The sequence below is a fragment of the Oryctolagus cuniculus genome, chromosome 5 (assembly GCF_964237555.1).
Source record: "Oryctolagus cuniculus chromosome 5, mOryCun1.1, whole genome shotgun sequence".
Taxonomy (NCBI): domain Eukaryota; kingdom Metazoa; phylum Chordata; class Mammalia; order Lagomorpha; family Leporidae; genus Oryctolagus; species Oryctolagus cuniculus.
Genome location: NC_091436.1, coordinates 54,333,890 through 54,360,275, shown reverse-complemented (window position 1 = coordinate 54,360,275; position 26,386 = coordinate 54,333,890). Strand labels below are relative to the sequence as shown.

General features: G+C 38.9%; 1 protein-coding gene across 2 annotated transcripts in view; it reads left to right on the top strand.

The window, feature by feature from the left end:
• The window catches only part of SULT3A1 (ST3A1), a 28,790-nt gene continuing 2,404 nt past the window's right edge, over positions 1-26,386 (top strand). Inside the window, exons 1-6 of one of the 2 annotated variants that reach the window (XM_008263298.4) lie at positions 1-153; positions 1,815-1,966; positions 12,418-12,626; positions 18,349-18,475; positions 19,352-19,446; positions 23,599-23,785. In XM_008263298.4, the coding sequence (XP_008261520.3) occupies positions 1,825-1,966; positions 12,418-12,626; positions 18,349-18,475; positions 19,352-19,446; positions 23,599-23,785 (760 nt within the window). In that variant the 5' untranslated portion in view covers positions 1-153; positions 1,815-1,824. Of the gene's footprint in view, positions 217-1,814; positions 1,967-12,417; positions 12,627-18,348; positions 18,476-19,351; positions 19,447-23,598; positions 23,786-26,386 lie in introns of both variants that reach the window. The other variant, NM_001082210.2, reaches the window with a different exon arrangement.

Sequence of the window (26,386 nt, the reverse complement as noted above, 5' to 3'; positions counted from 1 at the left end):
ATCCAAGCTGAGCTACCAGTTTGTTTTCTAGAACAGTACTCTTTGGCCAAAACGAACTCTGTAGGGAATATTTATTTCGCAGCAACACCTCAGTTCCTCTCATCCCTGATATTCTATCAGTGGTGATTTTGCTTCCTCGGCTGATCTACAACAGTGAGTAGGAAAAGGAGAGACGGAGGGTCTCTTTAAAATTTCTGCCTTTTTTCTGCATAACAGGTGCATTTACCTTTTTCTCCCTAATTTTTAATTTTTCCTGTTTCCTTTGGGACCTCAATGTAAGAATGAGAGGGAGACACAGATGCTGTTTCTATTTATACAATCAATTTCTTCCATATTTATGACAGCAATGCATGATTCATTCAGAATGATGTGGAGATTCTGACACTTCTTTCTCTTTTGTCAGCATCCAGAGTTTCTAGAATCTGTGCTGGGGTTTTGGAGAGTGCGTGAGTGGCATTGTGGGCTATGAGGAAGATTGTGATAATGAGCCATGCTTCATCTTTGTGTTTTCCTTCAATTAAAATTTCTACTTATGGACTTATCCATTTGTTCATGTTATGCAATGCAAAATATTTATCACCACAATCCAAAAAGCTAAGTTCTAAGTTGTCCTGGGAAATTGTGATGTCGATGTTAAAATCACTCTCAGTCTCATGCAGAGCTAATGGCATTTTTTGACTAGCCAAAAGTTTTAAAATATTTGTTCTTAGACTGTTCATTTTTAATTTTCTTATTTTCATTTGTTGAGATTTCTGATTTCTGCTAGAAATTACAATTACCACACAGCATTCTACAACTATCGAGAATCCATATTTCCCAGGTTTCTACTCGTGCAGAGTATTCTCCATGATTCATTTAAAACACTATATCAGATTCCACAGGCAGAAATTTCTTCCAGGGTAACTGGTTATTTACACTCTAGGGAAAACAAACAAGCAAAACCAAGCCAGAAACAAAATATATTCCTTAAATTAATAAAATGTATTCATCGAAGAATTTCCTATTCTTTTTTTATAAAGATTTATTTATATATGAAAGACAGAGTTACACAGAGAGAAAAGGAGAGGCAGAGAGAGAGAGAAAGAGAGAGAGAGAGAGAGAGATCTTCTATCCGAAGTTTCACTCCTCAATTGGCTGCAATGGCTGGAGCTGCGCTGATCAAAAGCCAGGAGCCAGGAGCTTCTTCTGGGTTCCCACACGGGTACAGGGGCCCAAGGACTTGGGCCATCTTCTATTGCTTTCCCACGCCATAGCAGAGAGCTGGATAGCAAGTAGAGCAGCCAGGTATCGAACCAGCTCCCATATGGATACTGGTGCTTCAGGCCAGGGTGTTAACCCTTCTGCACCATAGCGCCAGCCCCAGAATTTCGTATGCTTTCCAATGAAAATATCAGAAAAAAAGATAAAATAACAAGAAATTGTGTATTAAAAACATGGACCCTTTGGCCAAATTTTCTGTTATCAAATCATTCTCATTCTACTTGTAATAGATGGACAAACTTGAGTAATAGGATTGACTTCACTGTGCTTTACTGCCCTCATCTGTATCTTTGAAATCACAATCATGTTCCCTCATGAAGTTTTAGGAAAAGCAATTTAACCTCTTAGTGTCTTAGTTTCCTCTTCTTTAAAGATAATGATAACAACAGCAATATTGGATTACTGTGGGTTAAATAATGAATATATAACATGCTTGTTGTGTTATGTGAGTTGGTTTATATAAGACATTTAATTGATGCTTGGCACATTGCAGCACTCACTAAGTTTCAGTAATTGAAGAAATTGAAGAGATATTTATCTGTTTTTACTTGTAGGTGAAAAGTTATGGACAACTCACGTAAATATTTATTGAACTTCAAAGGCTGTAATTTTGAACGTACACTTGTTGATATGAAAATACTGGAAAAGTTAGATGACTTTGAAATCAGAGATGACGATGTCTTCGTAATCACATATCCCAAATCTGGTAAGTTTAACAAGCAACCATCTGGGATCAGTTTTCATTTAGGTTTGGTAAAAAATGTGTATCAATAAGCCTTTTTCTGGATATCAACAGTAGCAGAAGCCACTGCAATTTAGTCAGAAAAGAACTTAAATAAGCTCAAATCTCTATGGTATAAGGACATTTTCAATGTAAACATTGTAATGTCTGATAGTAAATATGAAGAACTCAAATACTGAGGCAAGAACAGGTACTTGGTAAATGCTGACTTGTTTGATCAGGAAGAAAATGAGGGAAATATAAATTAAAAAACCCAGATGGATTTTGTTCCTATGATGATTTTCAGTACTCTAATTACTTTGTATTTCTTTACAAAATCATTTTCAGCTAAAATAAGTGCATGTGAATTTATGTTTTGCAAAAGATTATTTTTAAATTGTCCTTTTTAGAATATGGTATTATTTTTGCCATTGAAACAATGATGTAAAGAGTGGTTTAAGCTTCTTAGACTTTCTGGAGTCTAAGTCAATGCAATAATAATAACAAAAATACCTCTTCCTAATTTTTACAAAAATGCTCTAGCCCTTCCTTTTCACACTCTGCTTTGAGTTTCTTGACCTTTATATCTTTTTGCAAATTAGTAACTATTTGTCTTGCCTCTGTATTCCTCCATCCTGTGAAAATTGTCTGTTGGATGGTTCAGTAACAATGAAATGGTTTCTTCCTTTTCTTCCATAGATATTGCTGGCATTTCAGTTTTCTTGGTTCAAGGTCAAGCATCTCAGTAACAAAAAATGTCCTTCCCATTCTCTTTATCCTGCCCAAGATTTTGGAAAACCATACATCAGTGCCTATCCCATCCTAAGGTGGCCTTGCTGTCTCTGGGATTATTATATTAAATCTATCTTGTAGATAAATCACTTAGGCAGTAGCATTTACAAGATTTTTGGTATATCACATTCTTTTAGAACATTCACAATCACAGATGCAAAAATCCTTAACCAAAAATAAAAATTTCAAATCCAGCAAGGTAAGAAAATACATACCACGATTAACAGGGATTTTTTGCAGAAATCAATATATATTAAGAACTTTAAAGGATAATTATATTTATGTATTAGGGAGAGGGAGAGAGAGAGGGAGGCAGAGAGTGATTGGTATTTCATCCTTTTTCTACCTCCTCAAATATCTTGAATGAGGAATCAAACTTCATAGATATAAATGTCAGCCAAGTCTCACATTCGAGTGGCAGAATGCCAATTACTTGGGTCATATCACTGCCTACCAGGGTCTACATTAGATCTAACTCAAGGAATCTGAGGTGGGACAAGGATGTATTACTGCTAGGCTAAATGCTTTCTACCTAAAACATTATTTACATATACCAAGAGAAAAGGAGAAAGTGCATCTTATCATGTCAATAAATGCAGAAACTATAATGAAATAGGGAGAAAATGGAACATGCTTCACCTGGCTAATAGAACTTACCACAAACCCCAAGAAATACCATTCAGTTATGAAACATTTAAAATAATGCATTTAAAATCAGAATCTAGGATGAGCAATTAGCAATTTCCATGTTAGTGCATATGGGTTGATTCCTGGCTCTGCCTTTTGGCCCCACTGCCCTGCTAATGAAGACCCCAGGAGGAAGGAGTGATGGCTCAAATAATTGGGTTCTTCTCACCCATGTGGGAGATCTATTTTTTTAAACTTATATTTAGTACATACAAATTTCCAAGGTACAGCTTATGGATTACAATAGCTTTTTCCCTCCATAACTTCCCTCCCACCTGCACACCTCCCATCTCCTGCTCTCTCTCCATTTCATTCACATCAAGATTTATTTTCAATTCTCTTTATATACAGAAGATCAATTTAGATAATTTTGTAAATTAAGTAAAGATTTCATCAGTTTGCACCCACACAGAAACACAAAGTGTAAAATACTGTTTCAGTACTTGTTATAGCATTACTTCACATTGGACAACACATTAAGGACAGAGATCCTACATGAGGAGTAAGTGCACAGTGACTCATGTTGTTGACTTAGCAAATTGACACTCTTCTTAATGGCGTCAGTAATCTTCCTAGGCTCTAGTCATGAGTTGCCAAGGCTATGGAGGCCTTTTGAGTTCGCTGACTTCGATCTTATTTAGACAAGGTAATAGTCAAAGTGGAGGTTCACTCCTCCCTTCAGAGAAAGGTACCACTCCTTCTTTGATGGCCCGTGTATTCTACTGGGATCTCACTCCCAGAAATCTTTCATTTAGGTCTTTTTTTTTTCCAGAGTGTCTTATCTTTCCATGCTAAAATACTCTCATGGGCTCTTCAGCCAGATCTGAATGCCTTAAGAGCTGATTCTGAGGTCAGAGTGCTGTTTAGGGCAATTGCCATTCTATGAGTCTGCTGTGTATCCCGCTTCCCATGTTGGATCGTTCTCTCCCTTTTTTATTCTATCAGTTAGTATTAGCAGACACTAGTCTTGTTTATGTGATCCCTCTGACTCTTAGACCTGTCAGTATGATCAATGTGAACAGAAATTGATCACTTGGACTAGTGAGATGGCATTGGCACATGCAAGCTTGATGGGATTGTATTGGAATCCCCTTGCACATTTCTAACACCACCATTTGGGGCAAGTCATATTGAGAATGTCCCAAATCGTACATCTCCTCCCTCTCTTATTCCCACTCTTATATTTAATAGGGATCACTTTTCAGTTAAATTTGAACACCTAAGAATAATTGTGTGTTAATTACAGAGTTCAACCAATAGTATTAAGTAGAACAAAAAAATACTAAAAGGGATAAAGTGTTAAGTTGTTCATCAACAATCAGGACAAGGGCCGATCAAGTCACTGTTTCTCATAGTGTCCCTTTCACTTCAACAGGTTTCCTTTTTGGTGCTTGGTAAGTTGTCACCAATCAGGGATAACATATTTGTCCCTTTGGGACTGGATTATTTCACTGAGAATGACGTTTTCCAGATTCCTCCATTTTGTTGCAGATGACCAGATTTCATTGTTTTTTACTGCTGTATAGTATTCGATAGAGTACATGTCCCATAATTTCTTTATCCAGTCTACTGTTGATGGGCATTTGGGTTGATTCCAGGTCTTAGCTATTGTGAACTGAGCTGCCATAAACATTAAGGTGCAGACACCTTTTTTCTTTGCCAATTTCATTTCCTTTGGATAAATTCCAACGAGTGGGATGGCTGGGTTGAATGGTAGGGTTATATTCAGGTTTCTGAGGAATCTCCAGACTGACTTCCATAGTGGTTTGACCAGTTTGCATTCCCACCAACAGTGGGTTAGTGTCCCTTTTTCCCCACATCCTCTCCAGCATCTATTGCTGGTAGATTTCTGAATGTGAGCCATTCTAACCGGGGTGAGGTGAAACCTCATTGTGGGTTTGATTTGCATTTCCCTGATTGCTAGTGATCTTGAACATTTTTTCATGTGCCTGTTGGCATTTGGATTTCCTCTTTTGAAAAATGTCTATTGACATATCTAAAGACATGTGTCTTTTAACTGGAGAGCTGAGGCTATTAACATTCCATGTGACTATTGATAAGTAGTAATTTTGCCCTGCCCTTTTCCCCAATATATTTTCTAATATATGTTTGAACTTCCTGTGATCTTTTGTTCTGAGTTTTCCTTCCTTTACCTTCTTTCATATTGATGACTGTGTTCTGTGTTTCTGTGTGTGACACATCTTTAAGCATCTTCTGCAGGGCTGGATGAGTGGCGACAAATTCTTTCAATTTCTGTTTGCTGTGAAAGGTCTTTATTTCACCTTCATTCACAAATGAGAGCTTTGCAGGATATAATATTCTGGGCTGGCAGTTTTTATCTCTTAGTACCTGGGCTATGTCTCGCCATTCCCTCCTAGCCTTTAGGGTTTCTGATGAGAAGTCTGCTGTGAGTCTGATTGGAGATCCTCTGAGAGTAATCTGACATTTCTCTCTTGCACATTTTAGAATCTTTTCTTTATGTTTCACTGTGTTGAGTTTGATTACAACGTGTCGTGGTGAGGATCTCTTTTGGTCATGTTTCTTAGGGGTTCTATGAGCTTCCTGTACTAGGATGTCTCTGTCCTTTTCCAAACCCGGGATGTTCTCTGCTGGTATCTCACTAAAAAGTTTTTCTAATCCTTTCTCTCTCTCTATGCCTTCAGGAACTCCTAGAACCCGAATGTTTGTTTTTTTAATAGTATCCTGTAGATTCCCGACAATATTTTTAGATTTCTAATTTCCTCTTCTTTTCTTTGATTTGACTGTATACTTTCCTGTGCTCTATCTTCTTTTATTTATTTATTTATTTATTTATTTATTTTTTCACTTTGACAAGTTTTATTACATGCAGTATTATATTTGAAACAACTTTGTGATTAATACCAAATTATTTTGACAAGTCTTATTAGACATACTTATTCAACATAGATCTTTCTGTATCAATTAATTGCTGCAAACAGAATTTTTAATTCCAAGGCAATCCCACACTGAGAAGCCAACAATATTTTGTTTCAGATGCATATAATTTTCCACTTTGGACAACAATTCATGTGGTCAAATTTACAACTGTACAACTCAGGGGCAAGTTTTCACCTGAGATCTTAGCTCAGTGGATTCGCCACACCTACAGGCAGAGTGGACCTGCCCATGAAGACACCATTTCTCTACCTCTTTCCCTGAATAACATACTCAACACATGACAATAGGAAAACAAACGACACTGCCTTAGTCCAGTCTCTGCTTTCCAAGGAAGTAATTGCAGACCTCACCTCTTCAGCCACAGTCACCGCTGTCTAGCCTGTTGGCTTCTCCTCTTCTAAGTTAAAACGTTCATTGAAACCAGATCTTTTCATGGGCCACATTTCTTTCTCAGAGAAAGAAAATATTCACTCTAAGTACCAGACTCTTACATAACTTTAAAAGAAGTTCTAGGATTTTAAACTCTGTTTAAAATTAAAATTAATATATCTTCAAAATAAGAAATTGAACTTTTTCACCTAGTAATAATGGAATTGTTAATATATGCCAGGCATTTGTTAGGCATTGAGGGTCCAGAGGAGAATGAGCATGGATCTGTGATTTAAAAGATCTTGTAGTCCGACGGGGGAGGAAGGGACAAGGAGATGTGATTCTCTGTCTGCATCATAATAAAAGTGTGTGCAATGTATCAGAAAGCACAGAAGGTGGAGAGACTGTCAGCTAACAAAAATTTTCTAAAACTTTTATAGCTGATCTCTCTTGCTTCTGACTCTGCTTGTCTTTCAAGTAAATACTATTTAAGTCTTGGGATTTTAAAATTGATATTTTCTATACCATGCTTTATAGCATTTTATGCAACAACTTACTGAATTCATAATATTTAAGACACTTATCCTACTATTCTCTTAACACATCTATTGTGACATTAAAGAGAAAGATGAGCTGTTTCTTTTTTTGATTTATTTATTTATTTATTTATTTTTTGACAGGCAGAGTGGACAGTGAGAGAGAGAGAGAGAGAGAGAGAGAGAAAGGTCTTCCTTTGCCGTTGCTTCACCTTCCAGTGGCCACCACGGCCAGTGCGCTGCGGCCGGTGCACCACGCTGATCCGATGGCAGGAGCCAGGTGCTTCTCCTGGTCTCCCATGAGGTGCAGGGCCCAAGCACTTGGGCCATCTTCCACTGCACTCCCGGGCCACAGCAGAGAGCTGGCCTGGAAGAGGGGCAACCGGGACAGAATCCAGCACCCCGACCGGGACTAGAACCCGGTGTGCTGGCACCGCAAGGCAGAGGATTAGCCTAGTGAGCCGCGGCACTGGCCTATTTTATTTTATTTTATTTTATTTTTATTTTTATTTTTTTTAAACTTTTATTTAATGAATATAAATTTCCAAAGTACAGCTTATGGATTACAATGGCTTCCCCCCCATAAGGTCCCTCCCATCCACAACCCTCCCCTTTCCCACTCCCTCTCCCCTTCCATTCACATCAAGATTCATTTTCGTTTCTCTTTATATACAGAAGATCAGTTTAGCATACATTAAGTAAAGAAACACAGAAACATAAAGTGAAAAATACTGTTTGACTACTAGTTATAGTATTAAATCTCAATGTACAGCACACTAAGGACAAAGATCCCACATGAGGAGTAAGTGCACAGTGATTCCTGTTGTTGACTTAACAAATTGACACTCTTGTTTATGGCATCAGTAATCACCCTAGGCTCTTGTCATGAGCTGCCAAGGCTATGGAAGCCCCCTGAGTTCACTGATTCTGATAATTTTTAGACAAGGCCATGGTCAAAGTGGAAGTTCTCTCCTCCCTTCAGAGAAAGGTACCTCCTTCTTTGATGACCCGTTCTTTCCACTGGGATCTCACTCGCGGAGATCTTTCATTTAGAGTTTTTTTTTTTCCCCAGAGTGTCTTGGCTTTCCATGCCTGAAATACTCTCATGGGCTTTTCAGCTGGATCCGCATGCCTTAAGGGCTGATTCTGAGGCCAGAGTGCTGTTTAAGACATCTGCCATTCTATGGGTCTGCTGTGTATCTCACTTCCCATGTTGGATCATTCTCTCCCTTTTTTATTCTATCAGCTAGTATTTGCAGACACTATTCTTGTTTATGCGATCCCTTTGACTCTTAGACCTATCATTATGATCAATTGTGAACAGAAATTGATCACTGGGACTAGTGAGATGGCATTGGTACATGCCACCTTGATGGGATTGAATTGGAATCCCCTGGTATGTTTCTAACTCTACCGTTTGAGGTAAGTCAGCTTGAGCATGTCCCGAATTGCACATCTCTTCCCTCTCTTATTCCCACTCTTACATTTAACAGCGATCACTTTTCAGTTAAGTTTCAGCACTTTGGTTTGACTGTATACTTTCCTGTGCTCTGTCTTCTTTTATTTATTTATTAAAAATTTTTTTTTTGACACGCAGAGTGGACAGTGAGTGAGAGAGAGACAGAGAGAAAGGTCTTCCTTTTCCATTGGTTTACCTCCCAATGGCCGCTGTGGCTGGTGTTCTGTGGCCGGCGCATCGCACTGATCTGAAGCAAGGAGGCAGATGCTTCTCCTGGTCTCCTATGCAGGTGCAGGGCCCAAGCACTTGGTCTATCCTCCATTGCACTCCCTGGCCACAGCAGAGAGCTGGACTGGAAGAGCAGCAACAGGGACAGAATCTGGTGTCCTTAACGGGACTAGAACCCAGGGTGCTGGAGCCGCAGGTGGAGGATTGGCCTAGTGAGCTGCGGCCCAGCTATCTTGTGCTCTGTCTTCTAAGTCCGATATTCTCTCTTCTGCTTCAGTGACTCTGTTTTTAAGGCTCTCTAATGTGTTTGTCATTTTATCTATTGAGTTCTTCATTTCATTCTGATTTCTTTTCACTATCACACTTTCCTGTTCTACAAATTTCTGCGTTTTATTTTGATTCCTCCTTAAGATTTCATTTTCATGAGAGAGATTTTCTGTCTTGTCCAGTAAGGATTTCTGTAATTCAAGTATTTGTTTTTGAAAACTTCTAAATGTTCTTATCATAAATTTTTGAAGTCCATATCTTGCATTTCTTCTATCTCATCATCTTCATAATCTTGGCTTGGGGTGTCTTGTTCATTTGGGGGCATAATACTATCTTCTTTGTTCTTGCTTCCTCAGTTTCAGTGTTTGTTGCTTGGCATTGTGGAGATATTCGTTGGATTCTTCTTCCCTCGCTGTGGTGTTTTTTTTCTTGTTATACTATGACTGTATTAAGTGGACTGTCTGCTTTTGATGTAGCCTTAGAGGCTTGAGATGGGTGTGGCCAGAGAGCTCTGGTTCTTCAGGGTTAAGGGTGTGTCAAAGGTGACACACCCATGTTAGACATGGTAAATTTCTCTCTGTCTCTCTGTCTCTCTCTCTTTTTATTCAGAAAGGAAGTAATTCCACACAGCTGAGAATAACTGAAGGTAGTCAGCTTCCAATCTCTGGCTCCTGTTGGTATAACGTTCGCCTGCTCTTTCCCAAGGACCACACAAGGAATCTGTTCTGCCCTCAGTGTGGGCTCAAATTCTCCTACAGTCTCCTACGTGGTTGCCAAGGTTACCGAATTGTAGCATCTCTAGAGAGTACTCAAATGAATTCTGTAAGTTCACTCACCCACCATCTCTTTTTTCACAGTCTCAGTTCATTAGCTCCACACATTCACTAGGTCCTCACCTTCTGTTGTTTCACCAGTTAGTTTAGGCCAGTTATTTCATGGTTACTATTGATATGGAATGATTTGACTCTGCAATTTTTCTGTAAATATTCTTATTGTTTACTTTGGATTTCTTTTGTACTTTTACTTGAGTTTTTCTGCCTCCACATTCTTTCATAATGATGAATATCTTTATGTACTTCTGTGTGTAGCATATCCTTAAGCATCATTTGTAAGGCTTGACAAGTGGTGACAAATCCTTTCCATTTCTGTTTGTTATGGAAGGTTTTCATTTCACCTTCACTCATAAATGAAAGCTTTGCAGGATACAATATTCCAAGTTGGCAGTTTTTTTCTTTAAAGATGTGGACTATGTGTTTCCATTCTCCCTCATGCAATGTTATTGGCATGGGCTGCTTCAGTCTGTCCTCACCTTGCTCTCAGAACCTGGCATCTTCTGTAGCCCTCTGCTATGGTGCTAGGTGGTGTGTCTGTTCACTGCTGAGTGTTTGAACTTTCCACACTGCTCCATTGCATTACTCTTCTTCCTGTGGAATTTTAATTGGAGAACTTAGGCCAGTTATTTCATGGTTGCTATTGATATGGAATCATTTGGCTCTGTGATTTTTCTGTAAATATTCTTATTGCTTGCAAAATTCTCTACAACTCTCCCATGGGAATATACTTTCTCCACTTTTATTCTTCTGTCTTCCCTTGGCAAGAATCAGCATGTCTTTTTTTTTAATTTAGCCATCTTGGAATTCCTCTAAAATTTTGATTAACGTAATATTTGTACATTTTCATGGAATCCAGTGCCACCCTATAAGAGACATTATAAACCAAGAAGCCAGGCAAATAGCCCTTCATTCTGCTATCTTCTTCTGCATGTTTGAAACATACTTCAGTTTCATAAAGTTTCTTTATCAAGAAAACATATTGTTTGTAATTTAAAAGAAAATTAAAGACATTTTTAAGTAGGTGGTGGAAAAGGCCAGGAGAAGAATCTATGTTTGCTAAACCGTAAGTAGTGTCATTGTAGTGCATGTACATTTTAGGGTATGTAGTAGAGAACGGCAGTGATCAGTAGTGTGCAGCAGGTGGCAGTTGTTACTTCTGCAGTCTTTTTGCTGTGTCAGAGTTGGTGATTAATTTGGAGACACTTGTGCTTGGGACAGGCAGAACCTGGAGGACAGCCCTTAAGAAACAAGTGCTAACTCATACTCTGGTCACTGACCTGGAAAGATTAGGCACCAGAGGTATTTTGCAGAAAGTGTTTAAGTACTAAAGGAGTTTAAATGGAGAGGGGCTTTCGTATGGATGGTATCAGTTTTGGAATGTGACAGACACATAATAAATTCTGTGAACAGAATACACTAAAATCATTCATTCGACATGGGAAAAACCATTTTGAGTCTGACAGGTCTGTCTTTTGTTCTTGCTCCAAAAAGATTTTGTTTTCCTCATGACAGATCTGAGACAACACAAAATCTTCCTTTCCCCAAATTGTAAATGCCTCGTTAGAGACTATACTTTCCATAAAGGTTAATTTTCCAACACGTTTCCTTTTCTTGGGAAGTATTCTATGACAGCTATATTCCAGTCAGCAAAAGTCCTTGGTCAATGGTATCTAATAGTGTAATCTCTCTCTTTCTAAAGACCATCACTACAAAGATGTGGTAAAATACAATCTTAATGGGCAATAGGAGACCATGCAGAAACATTTTAAAAAACCTCACATTTTTACTTATTTTAGAAGGACAGGGAGAGGCAGAGAATGAGAGTTCCCATCCACTGATTCACTCTCCAAATAACCTTAGCAGCCAGGACTGTGTCAGAACCAGAGCCACATACTAAAGACCCAATCCAGGTCTTCCATATGGGTGGTAGGAGTCCGATTACTTGAGCCACTGCTTCTTCTCAGTGCATACACTAGCAGGAAGCTAAAGTCAGGAACCAGAGCTTGGGATCAAACCTAGAAACCCCAATGTGTGATGAACCTAAACCACTAGTCTACATGCCCGTTCTTGAAAGGGTGCTTTTTTTTTTCTTTGTCAACATGATCCCTACTTTAGCAGTGAATGGAGAGTGGAACCTGGAGAAACTGCTTTGAATTTATTTGTGGTTGATACAGACTAAAAAGTAAAGTTGGAGTTAAGATTTTCTATAGTATTTGTTTTCATATTTATGGTGTAACAATGTCAGAACACCTCAAACAAGTTTGTTATACGTGGTTTGACCATTACTATTCACAGTTATTATTCAAAGCTATTTTAGGTATGAAAACAGATTATCTGTGTTTACAGGTACTGTCTGGACTCAGCAGATACTAAGTTTGATTTATTTTGAGGGCCACCGAAACAGAACTGAAAAGTGGGACACGCTTGATAGAGTGCCCTTCTTGGAATACAACATTCGCAAAGTGGACATTGAGAACAGACCATCCCCTCGCCTCTTTGCTTCCCACCTTCCATATTATTTAGCACCCAAAAGTCTCAAGAACAACAAAGCTAAAGTAAGTCACAGAAATATCTTATGCACTTTTTGCACTGGCAGCACACCTTCCCCAAGAATTGTTCTCCAGCCCCACTCACCCATATACTTTCAAATGTTGTGATTATTAAATAATTATGACAATATTTTGCAAATTTAACATATGTGTGATATATAAAACATGTACATTTTCTGAGCCACAACACACTTTGTGATGTTACCGTGTAGCATATGGCAGAAGTTCTTGTGCATCAGCACACAAAATTCCTGGGTTTGCATCCCAACTGCACTTTTGGTTCAGCTTCCTGTTCATGCTCATGCTGGGAAGAAGAAGTTGATGGCTCAAGTACTTGGGTCCCTGCCACCACTACTTCTTTTTTTTTTTTTTTTTTTGACAGGCAGAGTGGACAGTGAGAGAGAGAGACAGAGAGAAAGGTCTTCCTTTGCCGTTGGTTCACCCTCCAATGGCTGCCGCGGCCGGCGCGCTGCGGCCGGCGCACCGCGCTGATCCGAAGGCAGGAGCCAGGAGCCAGGTGCTTTTCCTGGTCTCCCATGGGGTGCAGGGCCCAAGCACCTGGGCCATCCTCCACTGCACTTCCTGGCCACAGCAGAGGGCTGGCCTGGAAGAGGGGCAACCGGGACAGAATCCGGCGCCCCGACCGGGACTAGAACCTGGTGTGCCGGCACCGCTAGGCGGAGGATTAGCCTATTGAGCCACGGCGCCGGCCTCTTCTTCTTCTTCTTCTTCTTCTTCTTCTTTTTTTTTTTTGACAGGGGGAGTGGACAGTGAGAGAGAGAGACAGAGAGAAAGGTCTTCCTTTTGCCGTTGGTTGGTTCACCGTCGAATGGCTGCCGCGGCCAGCGCGCTGCAGCCAGTGCACCGTGCTGATCCGATGGCAGGAGCCAGGTGCTTCTCCTGGTCTCCCATGGGGTGCAGGGCCCAAGCACTTGGGCCATCCTCCACTGCACTCCCTGGCGACAGCAGAGAGCTGGCCTGGAAGAGGGGCAACCGGGACAGAATCTGGCGCCCCGACCAGGACTAGAACCTGGTGTGCCGGCGCCGCTAGGTGGAGGATTAGCCTAGTGAGCCACGGCACTGGCCCCCTGCCACTTCTGTAAGAAGCACAGGCAGAGTTTCAGTTTTCTGGCTTTTGCCTAACCCACTCTTGGCTATTTTGGGAATTTGGTGAGTGAACTGACAGTCGGAAGTTCTTTCTGTGTTTCTATCTCTGTTTCCCTTTCAAATGTAAAGAAATAAAAATGAACTTCAGGTTGAATTGCCCAAATATTTTAAGTGTTGGCCGATATTACCTTTTTGCTTTCTATAATATATTGACTTATTTTTCATCAAATAGTGTGTAAGAATGCCTCTTTCCTCACGTGCTCACCAATGAAGAGAATCATTAATTTTTGCTGATGTCTAGGTAGCAAAATAATAATTTGGAGATAATTCGGGGAAGAAAGGCTACATTGTCATTTACATGGTAGGTCAGTGAAGCAATATTTACAGCTAAATACCAAATGATATGACACCACACAATAATTATACTCTCACTATATGTTGACTTTCATAGTATATTTTCAATTTGCATTATTGTCAAAGACTTAATGCTTCATTGCCAAAGAATAGCTAAACTAGCTGCAATATTCCAATGCTCCTCCCATATCCTACTTTGGCTCTTTGTGTATTTTACATTGTTTCTAGCATATTTCTTACCTATTTTATTTTGGTCTCAAAACACTGAAGAAATCTTTTTTTCAGGATCTTATTTATTCTAAATATGTGGTTATATTTTTCATTCATTTGTAATTTAATTCTTTTTAAATGTTTTAGAATATGAGGAATTTTGTATAGGGGTTGTTATGTCATATTACTATATCCAGTGGTTTCCTTTTCTGTGTTTCATTTTGAACTATTTCAAATAACACAAAAAAGTATAAACTAGAGTTCAATCAATACACATAGATTTAATAACTTTTACCATTTTGCCATGTTCACTTCATGTATAGACATAAAGTTTATATGTATGCACACACACAATGCTGTTTTTTGAAAGTGGGGTGGATTTTTAAAAATCACATAACTATGGGGCCGGCGTGTGGTGCAGCAGGTTGAAGCCCTTTCTGTGGTGCTGGCTTCCCGTATGGGTGCTGGTTCAAGTCCCGGCTGCTCTACTTCTGATCCAGCTCTCTGCCATGTGGCCTGTGACAGCAATACAAGATGGCCCAAGCCTGCATCTACAAGGGAGATTCAGAAGAAGCTCTTGGCTCCTGGCTTCGGATTGGTGCAGCTGCAGCACTTGCAGCCACTGGGGAGAAATTAGCAGATGGAAGACCTCTCTTTCTCTCTCTCTCTTTTTCTCTCTCTCTGCTTCTGCCTCTCTGTAACTCTGCCTTTCAAATAAATAAATAAATAAGAAAATCACATAACAATCCAGTTTTCTTTCACCAAGGAAATAGATTTGTTTTAGGAAACATCACTTAATATTTTCTACTTTAAAAATTTTTATTAATTATTTTCTATTTTGTTTACACATATGTTTCTATCTTCTTTCAATAGTCTATTTTTTTATTTTAAATTTTTTTGACAGATAGTGTTAGATAGTGAGAGAGAAAGAGAGACACAGAGCAAGGTCTTCCTTCCGTTGCTTCATCCCCAAATGCCCCTATGGCTGGAGCTACGCCGATCCAAAGCCAGGAGCCAGGAGCTTCCTCCTGGTCTCCTATGCAGGTGCAGGGATCCAAGCACTTGGGCTATCCTCCACTGCCCTCCCGAGCCAGAGCAGAGAGCTGGACTGGAAGAGGAGCAACCAGGACTAGAACCAGCGCCCATATGGGATGCCAGTGCCGCAGGTGGAGGATTATCCAAGTGAGCCATGGCACTGGCCCAAATAGTCTATTTCTAATATTTGTTTCTAAAATGTTAATATTTTCAAATAATGGATGTTATTTTTAATATAGATATGGAAAAGAATTTTGAGTAGCTGAGTAATTTATTTCAGTTTTACTCTCTTAATAGGTGTCAGTTATTTTTAGAATTTTTTACTTCTGAGTATCTATATAATGTTCAAAGATATTTTAAAGTTATGGTTATTAGTCTTACTGAGCTATCATTGGGTAATGGTGGTATTGGGTAAAAATTGAATTTTTGGAATTTTTTAGGGAGTTTTACCAAGAATTGCATGATTATTGTTTCAGTATGTCCCACAACAACATAAGAAAATAATGTACTTTTTTCTGTTTGAGGCATTAATACATACATACATCAAGCAAAGTTTTAAAATTAAATTCATTTTGTGCTTTTTTATATTTATCTCAAAAAGTAAATATATATAAGTCTGCCACCATGATTGTTGCTAATTCAAAATGTTTTGCACTTGATAGAATTTTTGCTGTTTAACTTTTTCAATATTTGGAGATTACTTTTTTGTTGAGCAAATTATATGTTGTTTTCTTAAATCCCTTGGCTTTAAATTTTACTTATATACTTTATATTTATATTTATATTTATATTGTCACATGATTCTTCATGATGGCATTTTGCCATTTGCTTTTGTTTTTTTTTTTTTCAGTGCTATTTTCACTGCCATTTAACTTCACAAACTTTGTTAAGTAATTATTTCAGGGCTTTATATTTCCTTTGTTGAATAACTGGAGTAGTCCAGTGTTTTGGTGTTATAATAAGTGCTTCGATGAACAATCTTCATTAGGTACTCTCACACACCTGTACCAATTTCCAAGTGGTCTATTTCCAGGATTAGAAGTACAAAGCCACAAATACAATAACAATAAACTTGATAAGATAGTGTTATATTTTCCTAAGCAAGCAGGAGTAATCTGTTAATGGATGAGTTCTTATTTTTCTCCTAATAATTTTTCTCCAGTAACTTTTCACACCAGATTTTTTTTTTCATTTCTTTTTTTTTTTTAATCTTTTATTTAATGAATATAAATTTCCAAAGTACGACTCATGTGTTACAATGGCTTCCCCCCCATACCGTCCCTCCCAACCACAACCCTCCCCTTTCCCACTCCCTCTCCCCTTCCATTCACGTCAAGATTCATTTTCGATTATCTTAATATACAGAAGATCAGCTTAGTATACCTTAAGTAAGTATTTCAACAGTTTGCTCCCACACAGAAACATAAAGTGAAAAATAATAGATGATTTTTTTTTAAATGATGATGAAATCAGATCAGACCTATTGTCATGTTTAATCCCAGTGAGATTCAAGTTGGGAATTGATAATTTCTTTCTTTCTTTCTTTTTTTTTTTTTTTTTTTTTTTTTTTTTTTTACAGAAGATCAGTTTAGTGTACATTAAGTAAAGATTTCAGTTGTTTGCACCCCCATAGAAACACAAAGTGAAATATACTGTTTGAGTACTCGTTATAGCATTAAGCCTCAGTGTACAGCACGTTAAGGACAGAGATCCTACATGAGGAGTAAGTGCACAGTGACTCCTGTTGTTGACTTTACCAATTGACACTCCTGTTTATGGCATCAGTAATCTCCCTATGCACCAGTTATGAGTTTCCAAGGCTATGGAAGCCCCTTGAGTTCTCCGACTCTTATCTTGTTTAGACACGGTCATAGTCAAAGTGGAGGTTCTCTCCTCCCTTCAAAGAAAGGCACCTCCCTCTTTGAAGACCTGTTCTTTCCACTGGGATCTCACTCACAGAGATCTTTTTGCCAGAGTGTCTTGGCTTTCCATGCCTGAAATACTCTCATGGGCTTTTCAGCCAGATCCGAGTGCCTTTAGGGCTGATTCTGAGGCCAGAGTGCTATTTAGGACATCCGCCATTCTATGAGTCTGCTGAGTATCTCACTTCCCATGTTGGATCACTCTCCCCTTTATTTATTCTATCGGTTGGTGTTAGCAGATACTAGACTTGTTTATGTCACACCAGATTTTAATTTTTAATTCTAGTACTTATAAAAATGTCCCTAAGCTGATATTAATTTGCATTTTAATAATCAGTAATGATATGAACTACTTCTTGATATGTTTATGGCCATACCTAGTTTTTATTCTGTGAAGTGAATATATCTTTTGCCCATGTTGTATTAACCATGATTTTTTTCTTATTCCTTTGCTTTATACATACCCTGGATATTAAGCAGCAATTTGCAAGTGTTGCTTCTCTCATATTTTGTGATTTTTCATCACTTTATATTGTATTGTAATTACTAACACTCTTAACTTTAATGGAGCAAAACTGATCAGTTTTTTAAAGATTTTTTTTAAATAAATCCTTCCTTATTCCAAACACAGAAACCCGTTCTTGACTTAGATGTCAAAATTTTATTCCATATTTAAATAGGTCCAATTTGAAATATTTTGTATATGATGTGAGATAAAAAATTCATTGTTGTTCTTTGTAAATAGCTATTTGCTCCAACCTCATAAGTAGTTCTTTTTCTTTCTTATCTCCAGTGCTAGCTTGGCTGTACGGTAAATATAATGCTTATAGAAGTTAATTAATACAGATTCTATATTTATAAACTCTACCAATCATCAGTATCACTTTTAGAAATGTATCCTATATGTTTGCACACATGAATAAAAATTTTTTGTAATACTCTTTATTATAACAAAAAATTGAACACAACCTAAAGTTCTATGATGGAAAGAAAGAATGAGAAGAATTAAAGAATTCATGTAATGAATGATTGCACAGCTGTTATAAACTCTGTAAAGAGATGCAAAAACTGTTAAAATTATTTCATAATTTTCTCTGCAGATTATTTATGTCTACAGAAATCCTAAGGATGTTTTAATTTCATTTTTCCATTTTTCAAATATGGTGGTTAAATTAGAAGCTTCAAATACCTTAGAAAATTTCATGGAAAAATTTCTAGATGGAAAAGGTAACTATGAATTTATTTATTAAGCCATATACTGATGAGAAAATGCTGCCATTTAGCCAAGTTCTTGGCCTTAGGGAACATACTACAGAGAAAAGGGGAAGGGCAATGATAGACAATGGAGTTCAGGGAAGTGGTTACAATTGTACAGCAATTTAGTCTGCCACTTTGTTGTTCTTTGTACTGGCCAGGACCCTGTGGGGATTGTCAAGGTTGCAAAGGCATATTTTTAGGAGGTATTTTGACCATATATGAGAGATTCCCAAATGTTCTAACAAAGCAAACTAGCTAAATCCATACCCAGAGTTATATATTCCAGACTAGCTGATGAGAGACTTTATGAGCTATTGTGAGCCTGTGGTAGGTCTTACATGACCACTGTGGGCTTCTTCATTTCACTACTTAGGAGGATTGATGCAAAAGTTTTGTGAATTGTGGGATATGGCTGTCAGTCATTTAGTTGATTAAATTTAGGTTCTGGCCCATGAGAGGGAGTGAATGTTGTCATGCAAGATCTTAGAAAATAAAAGAATAGAGATCTTAGATATCTCTTTGCAAGATGTTAAGTAATACAGAAATAGAATTTTCAGGTGGTGTAGGTAGGAAAATGAAGTGACTTACCATAAAGAAACCTTCAGACTCAGATGACGACGTATTTTTGCAGTGACACTTTCTATACACAGAGTAGTTTTTCTGAGACAGATTTCTATGAAAATAATTTAATGTTCCTCAGAGTAGTAAGTATTTAAAAACTGCGATCTAGATGTTCAGTGATGGGAGATTTATATGTGTTTCTGAACATTCCAAAACAGAAGCAAAAGAATAGTTTCCTGAAAATGAAGACAACAATGTGACTTTATAACATAATTTTCCTCACAGTGGTGGGAAGCATATGGTTTGATCACATCAGAGGCTGGTATGAACACAAAAATGACTTCAATATTCTGTTCATGATGTATGAAGATATGAAGAAGGTAAGATGAGAGAGCTAAGAAAAATATTTACTAAACACTTTCCTCTGTTGGTTTCAGCAAATCACATTCTCCCACATCTCTTGATATCTAACCACACTTTCTCAGGCTTCATTTTATGTTTCTAATTCCATCTGTGCTTGTGTTACCAGTCTTCTCAAGGTCACTTTTGTCACTACACAGTCATCTTTTGTGGTTCCTTCTCATGTAGTTGCCTTTAGCAATAAATGCTAAATTTAGGACAACTATTCTTAAAAAAGGGGCAACATGGAACATGGAAACAAGAAGTTACTAGTTTTTTTTTTTTTTTTTTTTGACAGGCAGATTGGACAGTGAGAGAAAGACAGAGAGAAAGGTCTTCCCTTGCCGTTGGTTCACCCTCCAATGGCTGCTGGGGCCGGCACACCGAGCTGATCCGAAGGCAGGAGACAAGTGCTTTTCCTGGTCTCCCATGGGGTGCAGGGCCCAAGCACTTGGGCCATTCTCCACCGCACTCCCGGGCCACAGCAGAGAGCTGGCCTGAAAGAGGGGCAACCGGGATAGAATCCGGCGCCCCGACCAGGAGTAGAACCCGGTGTGCCGGCGCCGCTAGGTGGAGGATTAGCCTAGTGAGCCGTGGCGCTGGCAGAAGTACTATTATCATATGATTTATATTTCCAAATATGAGTCTGTGCCCTGTGATGCAAGTTCTTTGTATCTTTAAAGATAATTTTTTAAAAGATTTATTTTATTTATTTGAAAGTGTTACAGAGAGAGGTAGAGACACAGAGAGAGGTCTTCCATCTGCTGGTTCACTCCCCAGATGACTCCAATGGCCGGAGCTGTGCCAATCTGAAGCCAGGAGCCAGGAATTTCCTCTGGGTCCCCCACCTGGGAGCAGGGGCTCAAGGACTCAGGCCATCCTCCACTGCTTTCTCGGGCATAGCAGAGAGCTGGATTGGAAGAGAAGCAGCTGGGACTAGAACAAGCGACCATATGGGATGCTGGCACTTCAGGCCAGGGCTTTAACCTGCTGCGCCACAGTGCCGGGCCCCAAAGATAATTTTGAAATGCAGTTTTCATGTGAAATCACAGAATGGTTACATGGTGGCAACCAACAATACTATCTGAAGAAGATGTGCAAATGAACAGAACACAGTTTGGGATCTTATGGATCTCTAATTGGTATGATGATTCAGAAATTCACAATCTATTTATTAATTAATTCAGAAACTAATGAGTGATAACTGTGTAATATGCAGTATTATGATGAAAAGAGGCCATAATCCAATAAGGAGGAACCCAGATACTCAGTGAGCCATTACATATAATTGAAAATGTGATAAGTGTGGCTATTAAGGAAAAGTCCAGACAGTCTCAACATGTGTATTTACTAAAGATATCTATATAGTCAAAGGTGATAGTTATCATTTTCTGGTTAAGTAACAGGGGAGCAGACAGATAATGAATAAAACTAATAAAAAACAGGTGAAAAAGAGCTATAAATTAATGAAGAAGAAAGTGCCAATTCCTTAGTGGTGAAGTATACAGCACCTTTAATAATTGAAGGAAGGACTTAAAGAAGGAAGGACTTAAAAGATTAAGGAGCAAGAGATGAAAGACTCAGGTAGATGAGTTTTTTTTTTTAATTTTTATTTATTTATTTATTTATTTTTCTTCTTCTTTTTTTTTTGACAGGGGGAGTGGACAGTGAGAGAGAGAGACAGAGAGAAAGGTCTTCCTTTTGCCGTTGGTTGGTTCACCGTCCAATGGCCGCCGCGGCCAGTGCGCTGCGGCCGGTGCACCGTGCTGATCCGATGGCAGGAGCCAGGTGCTTCTCCTGGTCTCCCATGGGGTGCAGGGCCCAAGCACTTGGGCCATCCTCCACTGCACTCCCTGGCTACAGCAGAGAGCTGGCCTGGAAGAGGGGCAACTGGGACAGAATCCAGCGCCCCGACCAGACTAAAACCCAGTGTGCTGGCACCGCAAGGCAGAGGATTAGCCTATTGAGCTGCGGCGTCGGCCCTCATTATTATCTTCTTACAACTCATAAAGTCTCATTGCTACTTTTAAGATTAAAGAAATCACCATGTTAGCATAGTCTATAGACCTTGCCTAGTCTAGATGTTACAACTCATCTATCTGTGCCAGCGCCAGGGCTCAATAGGCTAATCCTCCACCTGCGGCGCTGGCACACCGGGTTCTTCCAGTCCAGCTCTCTGCTGTGGCCCGGGAGTGCAGTGGTGGATGGCCCAAGTGTTTGGGCCCTGCACCCACATGGGAGACCAGCAGAAGCACCTGGCATCTGCTCGGATCAGCGCTTAGCGCCAGCCGTGGCGGCCATTGGAGGGTGAACCAATGGTAAAGGAAGACATTTCTCTCTGTCTCTATCTCTCACTGTCCATTCTGCCTGTCAAAAAAAATAAAATAAAATAAAAAAAAAATAAAAAAGAAGCCAGGAGCCAGGAGCTTTCTCTGGGTCTCCCATTGGAATCCAGGGGCCTCAGGACTTGGGCCATTTTCAACTGCTTTCCTAGGCCTCAGCAGAGAGCTGCATTGGAAAAGGAGCAGCTAGGTCTCGAACTGGTGCCCACATGGGATGCCGCCGCTTCAGGATAGGGTGTTAACCTGCTGCGCCAAGTGCTGGTACCCATAAGAATTTTTTTAAAAGATTTTATTTATGTATTTATTTGAGAGGTAGAGTTATGGATAGAGAGAAGGACAGAGAGAAAGGTCTTCTATATGTTGGTTAATTCCATGGTTGCAATGGCCAGATCTGAGTCCATTTGAAATGAGGAGTTAGGGGCCTCTTTGGGTTTCCCATGTAGATGCAGGGGTCCAAGCACTTGGGCCATCTTCTACTGCTTTCCTAGGCTATAGAGAGCTGGATCAGAGGAGGAGCAGCTGGGACTAGAACCGGTGCTCAAATGGGATGCTGGCTCTGCAGGCAGAGGTTTGGCTCACTATACCACATAGTGCCTGACCCATATGAATTTCTTTAAAGATTTATTTATTTATATTTGGAAGGCAGAGGTACAGAGTGAGTTAGAAGGAAAGAGAGATAGAGAGAGAGAGAGAAAAAGAGGGAAAGAGAGAGAGAAAGAGAGAGCATGCCTCCATCCACTGATTCACTCCCCAATGCTCAGACTGCGCCAAGCCGAAGCCAGGAGCCAGGAGCCAGGAACCTCCTCTGGGTCTCCCATGTGGGTGGAGGAGCCTAAGGGCCTGGGCCATTTCTGCTGCTTTTCCAGGTGCATCATCAGGGAGCTGGAACATAGTGGGGCATCTAGAACTCTAACTGACACCCATATGGGACACTGGCAATGCAGGTGGAGGCTTAGCCTTCTATGCCACTGTGCCAGCACCTCGATACGAATAGTAAGATGAGTTTTTCTGTTTCTACAAAAATGGTCATTGGTATTTTGATGGAGATTGCATTGATTCTATGGATAACTTTAGCTAGTATTAGAATTATTATCTTCTGATTCAGGAATGTGGAATATTGTCCACTTATATGTGTAGACTTTTCTTTCTTTCAGCTTTTTGGGTTGTTTTTTTTTTCATTTTTTTGTTTTGAATATACAAGTCTTTCAACTGCCTGCTGAAGTTTATTCTAATTTTAAACTTTTGGGTGTTATTTTCAATGTAATTGTTTTTTTAATTGTTTCGTAGACTTGATCATTGATGGTTGATAGCAATTCATCCAGTTTTTGAGCTGATTTTGTATCCAGAAACTTTGATAAATTTATTTTTTAATTCTAGCACGTGTTTTGTTGTGTGTATGCGTGTGTGTTTGTGATATGATATCATTCGGATTTTCTACATATAAGATCATGTCATCTATAGCAGAGATATTTTTGACTTTTCTTTTCCATTTGGATGCCTTTGTTTCTTTTTGCTGCCTAATTGCTTTGGCTAGTATTACGAATTTTATGATAAATGGAAGTGAAGAAATTGGACTTTTACCACATCTTAGGTGAAAATCTTCCAGTCTGTCTCCATTGGATATGATGTAAGATATAGGCATTTTGTACATTAGTTTTATTGATGTTGAAGTAGTTTCCTTCTATTTCTCGCTTAATTTATTTATCATTTACTTGACCATCCTGCATATTGGGCTGTATCTCTTTCATTGTTCATAAACTTAGTAACTTCTCACATTTATGACTCTTTCAGGATCTCAGAAGTTCAATACTGAAAATCAGCAGTTTTCTTGAGAAGGACCTGAGTGAAGAGGAGGTGGATGCCATTGTGAGGCAGGCTACATTTGAAAACATGAAGTTTATTCCACAAGCAAATTATAATAATATTCTAAGCAATGAAATTGGCAGACGACATAATGAGGGAGCTTTCTTGCGCAAAGGTGACATTAAGTGATTTATACTACCAAAATTATCTAGTTCTCATGAGTCCTTGGCACCTAAGAAAGAATCATCAGTGCTTCTAGCGTATGTTTTCATATTGTACTGTGGTTAGGGACCTACTACTTATCAAATATTACAGCTGAAAATTGCTGGGAAGAGTTTCTAGGGACTCTAACAATGTTTTTGTACCTAATAACATCACTGAACTTTCTTAATAAACACTACATTCTGGAGCAAGTGCTTGGCACAGAGGTTTTGATGCTGCATGGGATTCCTGCATCTGATACTGCATGGGATACCTGTATCTAATACTGCAGTGCCTGGCTTTGAGTCCTGGCTGTGCTTCCAGTTCCAGCTCTCTGTTAATACACACTCTGGGAGGTAGCAAGTGATGGCTCCAGAACTTGTGTCCCTACCACCCACACAGGAGACCAGATAGAATTCCAGTCTCCTGACTTAATCCTGGCCCAGCCAGTGTTGCAGGAATTTGAGAAATGAATCAGCATATAGAAGACCTCTTTATATCTGTGTCTCTCTCTACATATATATTTCTACGTGCTTCCAAAAAAACAAAAGCAATAAAATAAATATAAGAAGCAAGTGCCATATTCCTTCTTTCTGGAAAGCATTTTTTTTTTCTTTTTAAAATTTGTTAACAAGTCCTGTCTGAAAGTTGTGGATATTTTTGCACAACAATGTCTTTAATTCTTTTTTCCTAGGAAATCTACTTAGTATATATTTTTTATTGTTATTATGGGGGAGATAATTTGTGTTATTATTTCTTCTTGTATGAGATTTCTTCTTCACAGAAAGCACAGTGATATCTTATTAGCCCCTTCTACTATAAATTAAGGTATTCAAAAATGCAGTAAAAATTTATTGTATTCTGATTATGTGCCAAATATTTTAAAAATGCATATATTTTTCTACTCAATTATATCTTGGAAGTTCACATTTTAAAATTCAATTGTTTTAATGTATATCCTCCTAAATATTTATTTGGACCATTATGGTAATGGATATTGAATTATAAATATTTATGTAAATATCTTACTGAAATTCACCTAGTGTTGCTTTAAAATTATTATTTTTTGTGCCATTTATTATCTCTTCTCCTTATACTTCAATTAAATTACATAGAATACAATTCCATATACATAATAGTGTACTATCTGATCCTAATTCCAGTAATGTTCTACAGAAAATTTGACTCCTGAAGGTGCTGAACAATTAGTATTTTTATGATTTATTTTATTTATTTGAAAGACAGAGTTACAGAGAGAGGTAGAGACACACAGAGAGAGGTCTCCCATCCACTGTTTCACTCTCCAAATGGCTGTAATTATTGGAGCTGAGCTGATCCAAAGCCAGGAGCCAGGAGCTTCTTCTGGATCTCCCATGTGGGTGCAAGGGCCCAAGCACTTGGACCATCCTCCATTGCTTTCCCAGGTGCATTAGCAAGGAGTTGGGTAAGAGTGGAGCCTCATTCAGATGTGGCTGAAAAGCCTATGGGAGCAATGCAGGCATGGAAAGCCAAGACAGTATGGCAAAAAATATTCTACATGAAGGATCTCTGTGAGTGAGACCCCAGTGGAAAGAAGGGGCCATCAAAGAAGGATGTACTTTTCTCTGAAGGGAGGAGAGAACTTCCACTTTGCTTACGGTCTTGTCTAAATACTGACAGAGTTTGTGGTCACAAAAGACTTCCATAGCCTTGGAAGCTCCTGGCAAGAGCCTCATGTGATCACTGACATCATAAATAAGAGTGTTAATTGTTAAATTAACAACAGGAGTCACTGTGTACTTACTACTCAAATAGAACCTCTGTCCTTAATGAGTTGTACTATGAGAATTCACTGCAAAATTTGTTCTCAAGCAGTTGGTCTTCTGTATATAAAGTTAATTAAAAATGAATCTTAATGAAGAATGGGATAAGAACAGGAGTAGGAGGTGGGATAGGAGTGGGGGTGGGAGGTGGGTATAGGGGAAGAGCCACTATATTTCTACAGTTGTATTATGAAATTTACATTCATTAAATAAAAGCTTTAAAAAAGAAAGAAGTGGAGCATCTGGGACTCAAACTAGTGCCTCTATGGGTTGCCAATGCTGCGTCATGGCTTTACTCTGCTGTGCTATGCACTGGCCCCAACAATTAGTTATAATTTTAAAATAGCATAAGGATAATTTCAAACTTCTGTCCAATAAAACTTAGCAATAGCAGCTCTGGCACCCAATGTGACCTTAACATCACTAGCTGAAAACCTTTGCAGCTCATTTTTTAATTAACAAGTGAAGAAATACTTACCTTGTAGGGCTGTTAAGAATTATACGATGTCATAAAAACGATATGTGTAGTACGATGCCTACCATATGGTAAAATATATTATTCTTTTACTTTAGGAGAAGGTTTTGTCCTAGTGGTTAGGACCCCCGTGTCCCAAATCAGAGACCTTAGGGTAAATTCATGGTTCAGGCCCTCAATCCCAGCTTCCTGTTAATGGATGGGCTGGGAGGCCCTGGTGATGGCTGAAGTAATTTCAGCTTTTGCTGCACAAGTGGGTGACTTGTTTGAATTCTCAGTTCCAGCCATTGTGAGCATT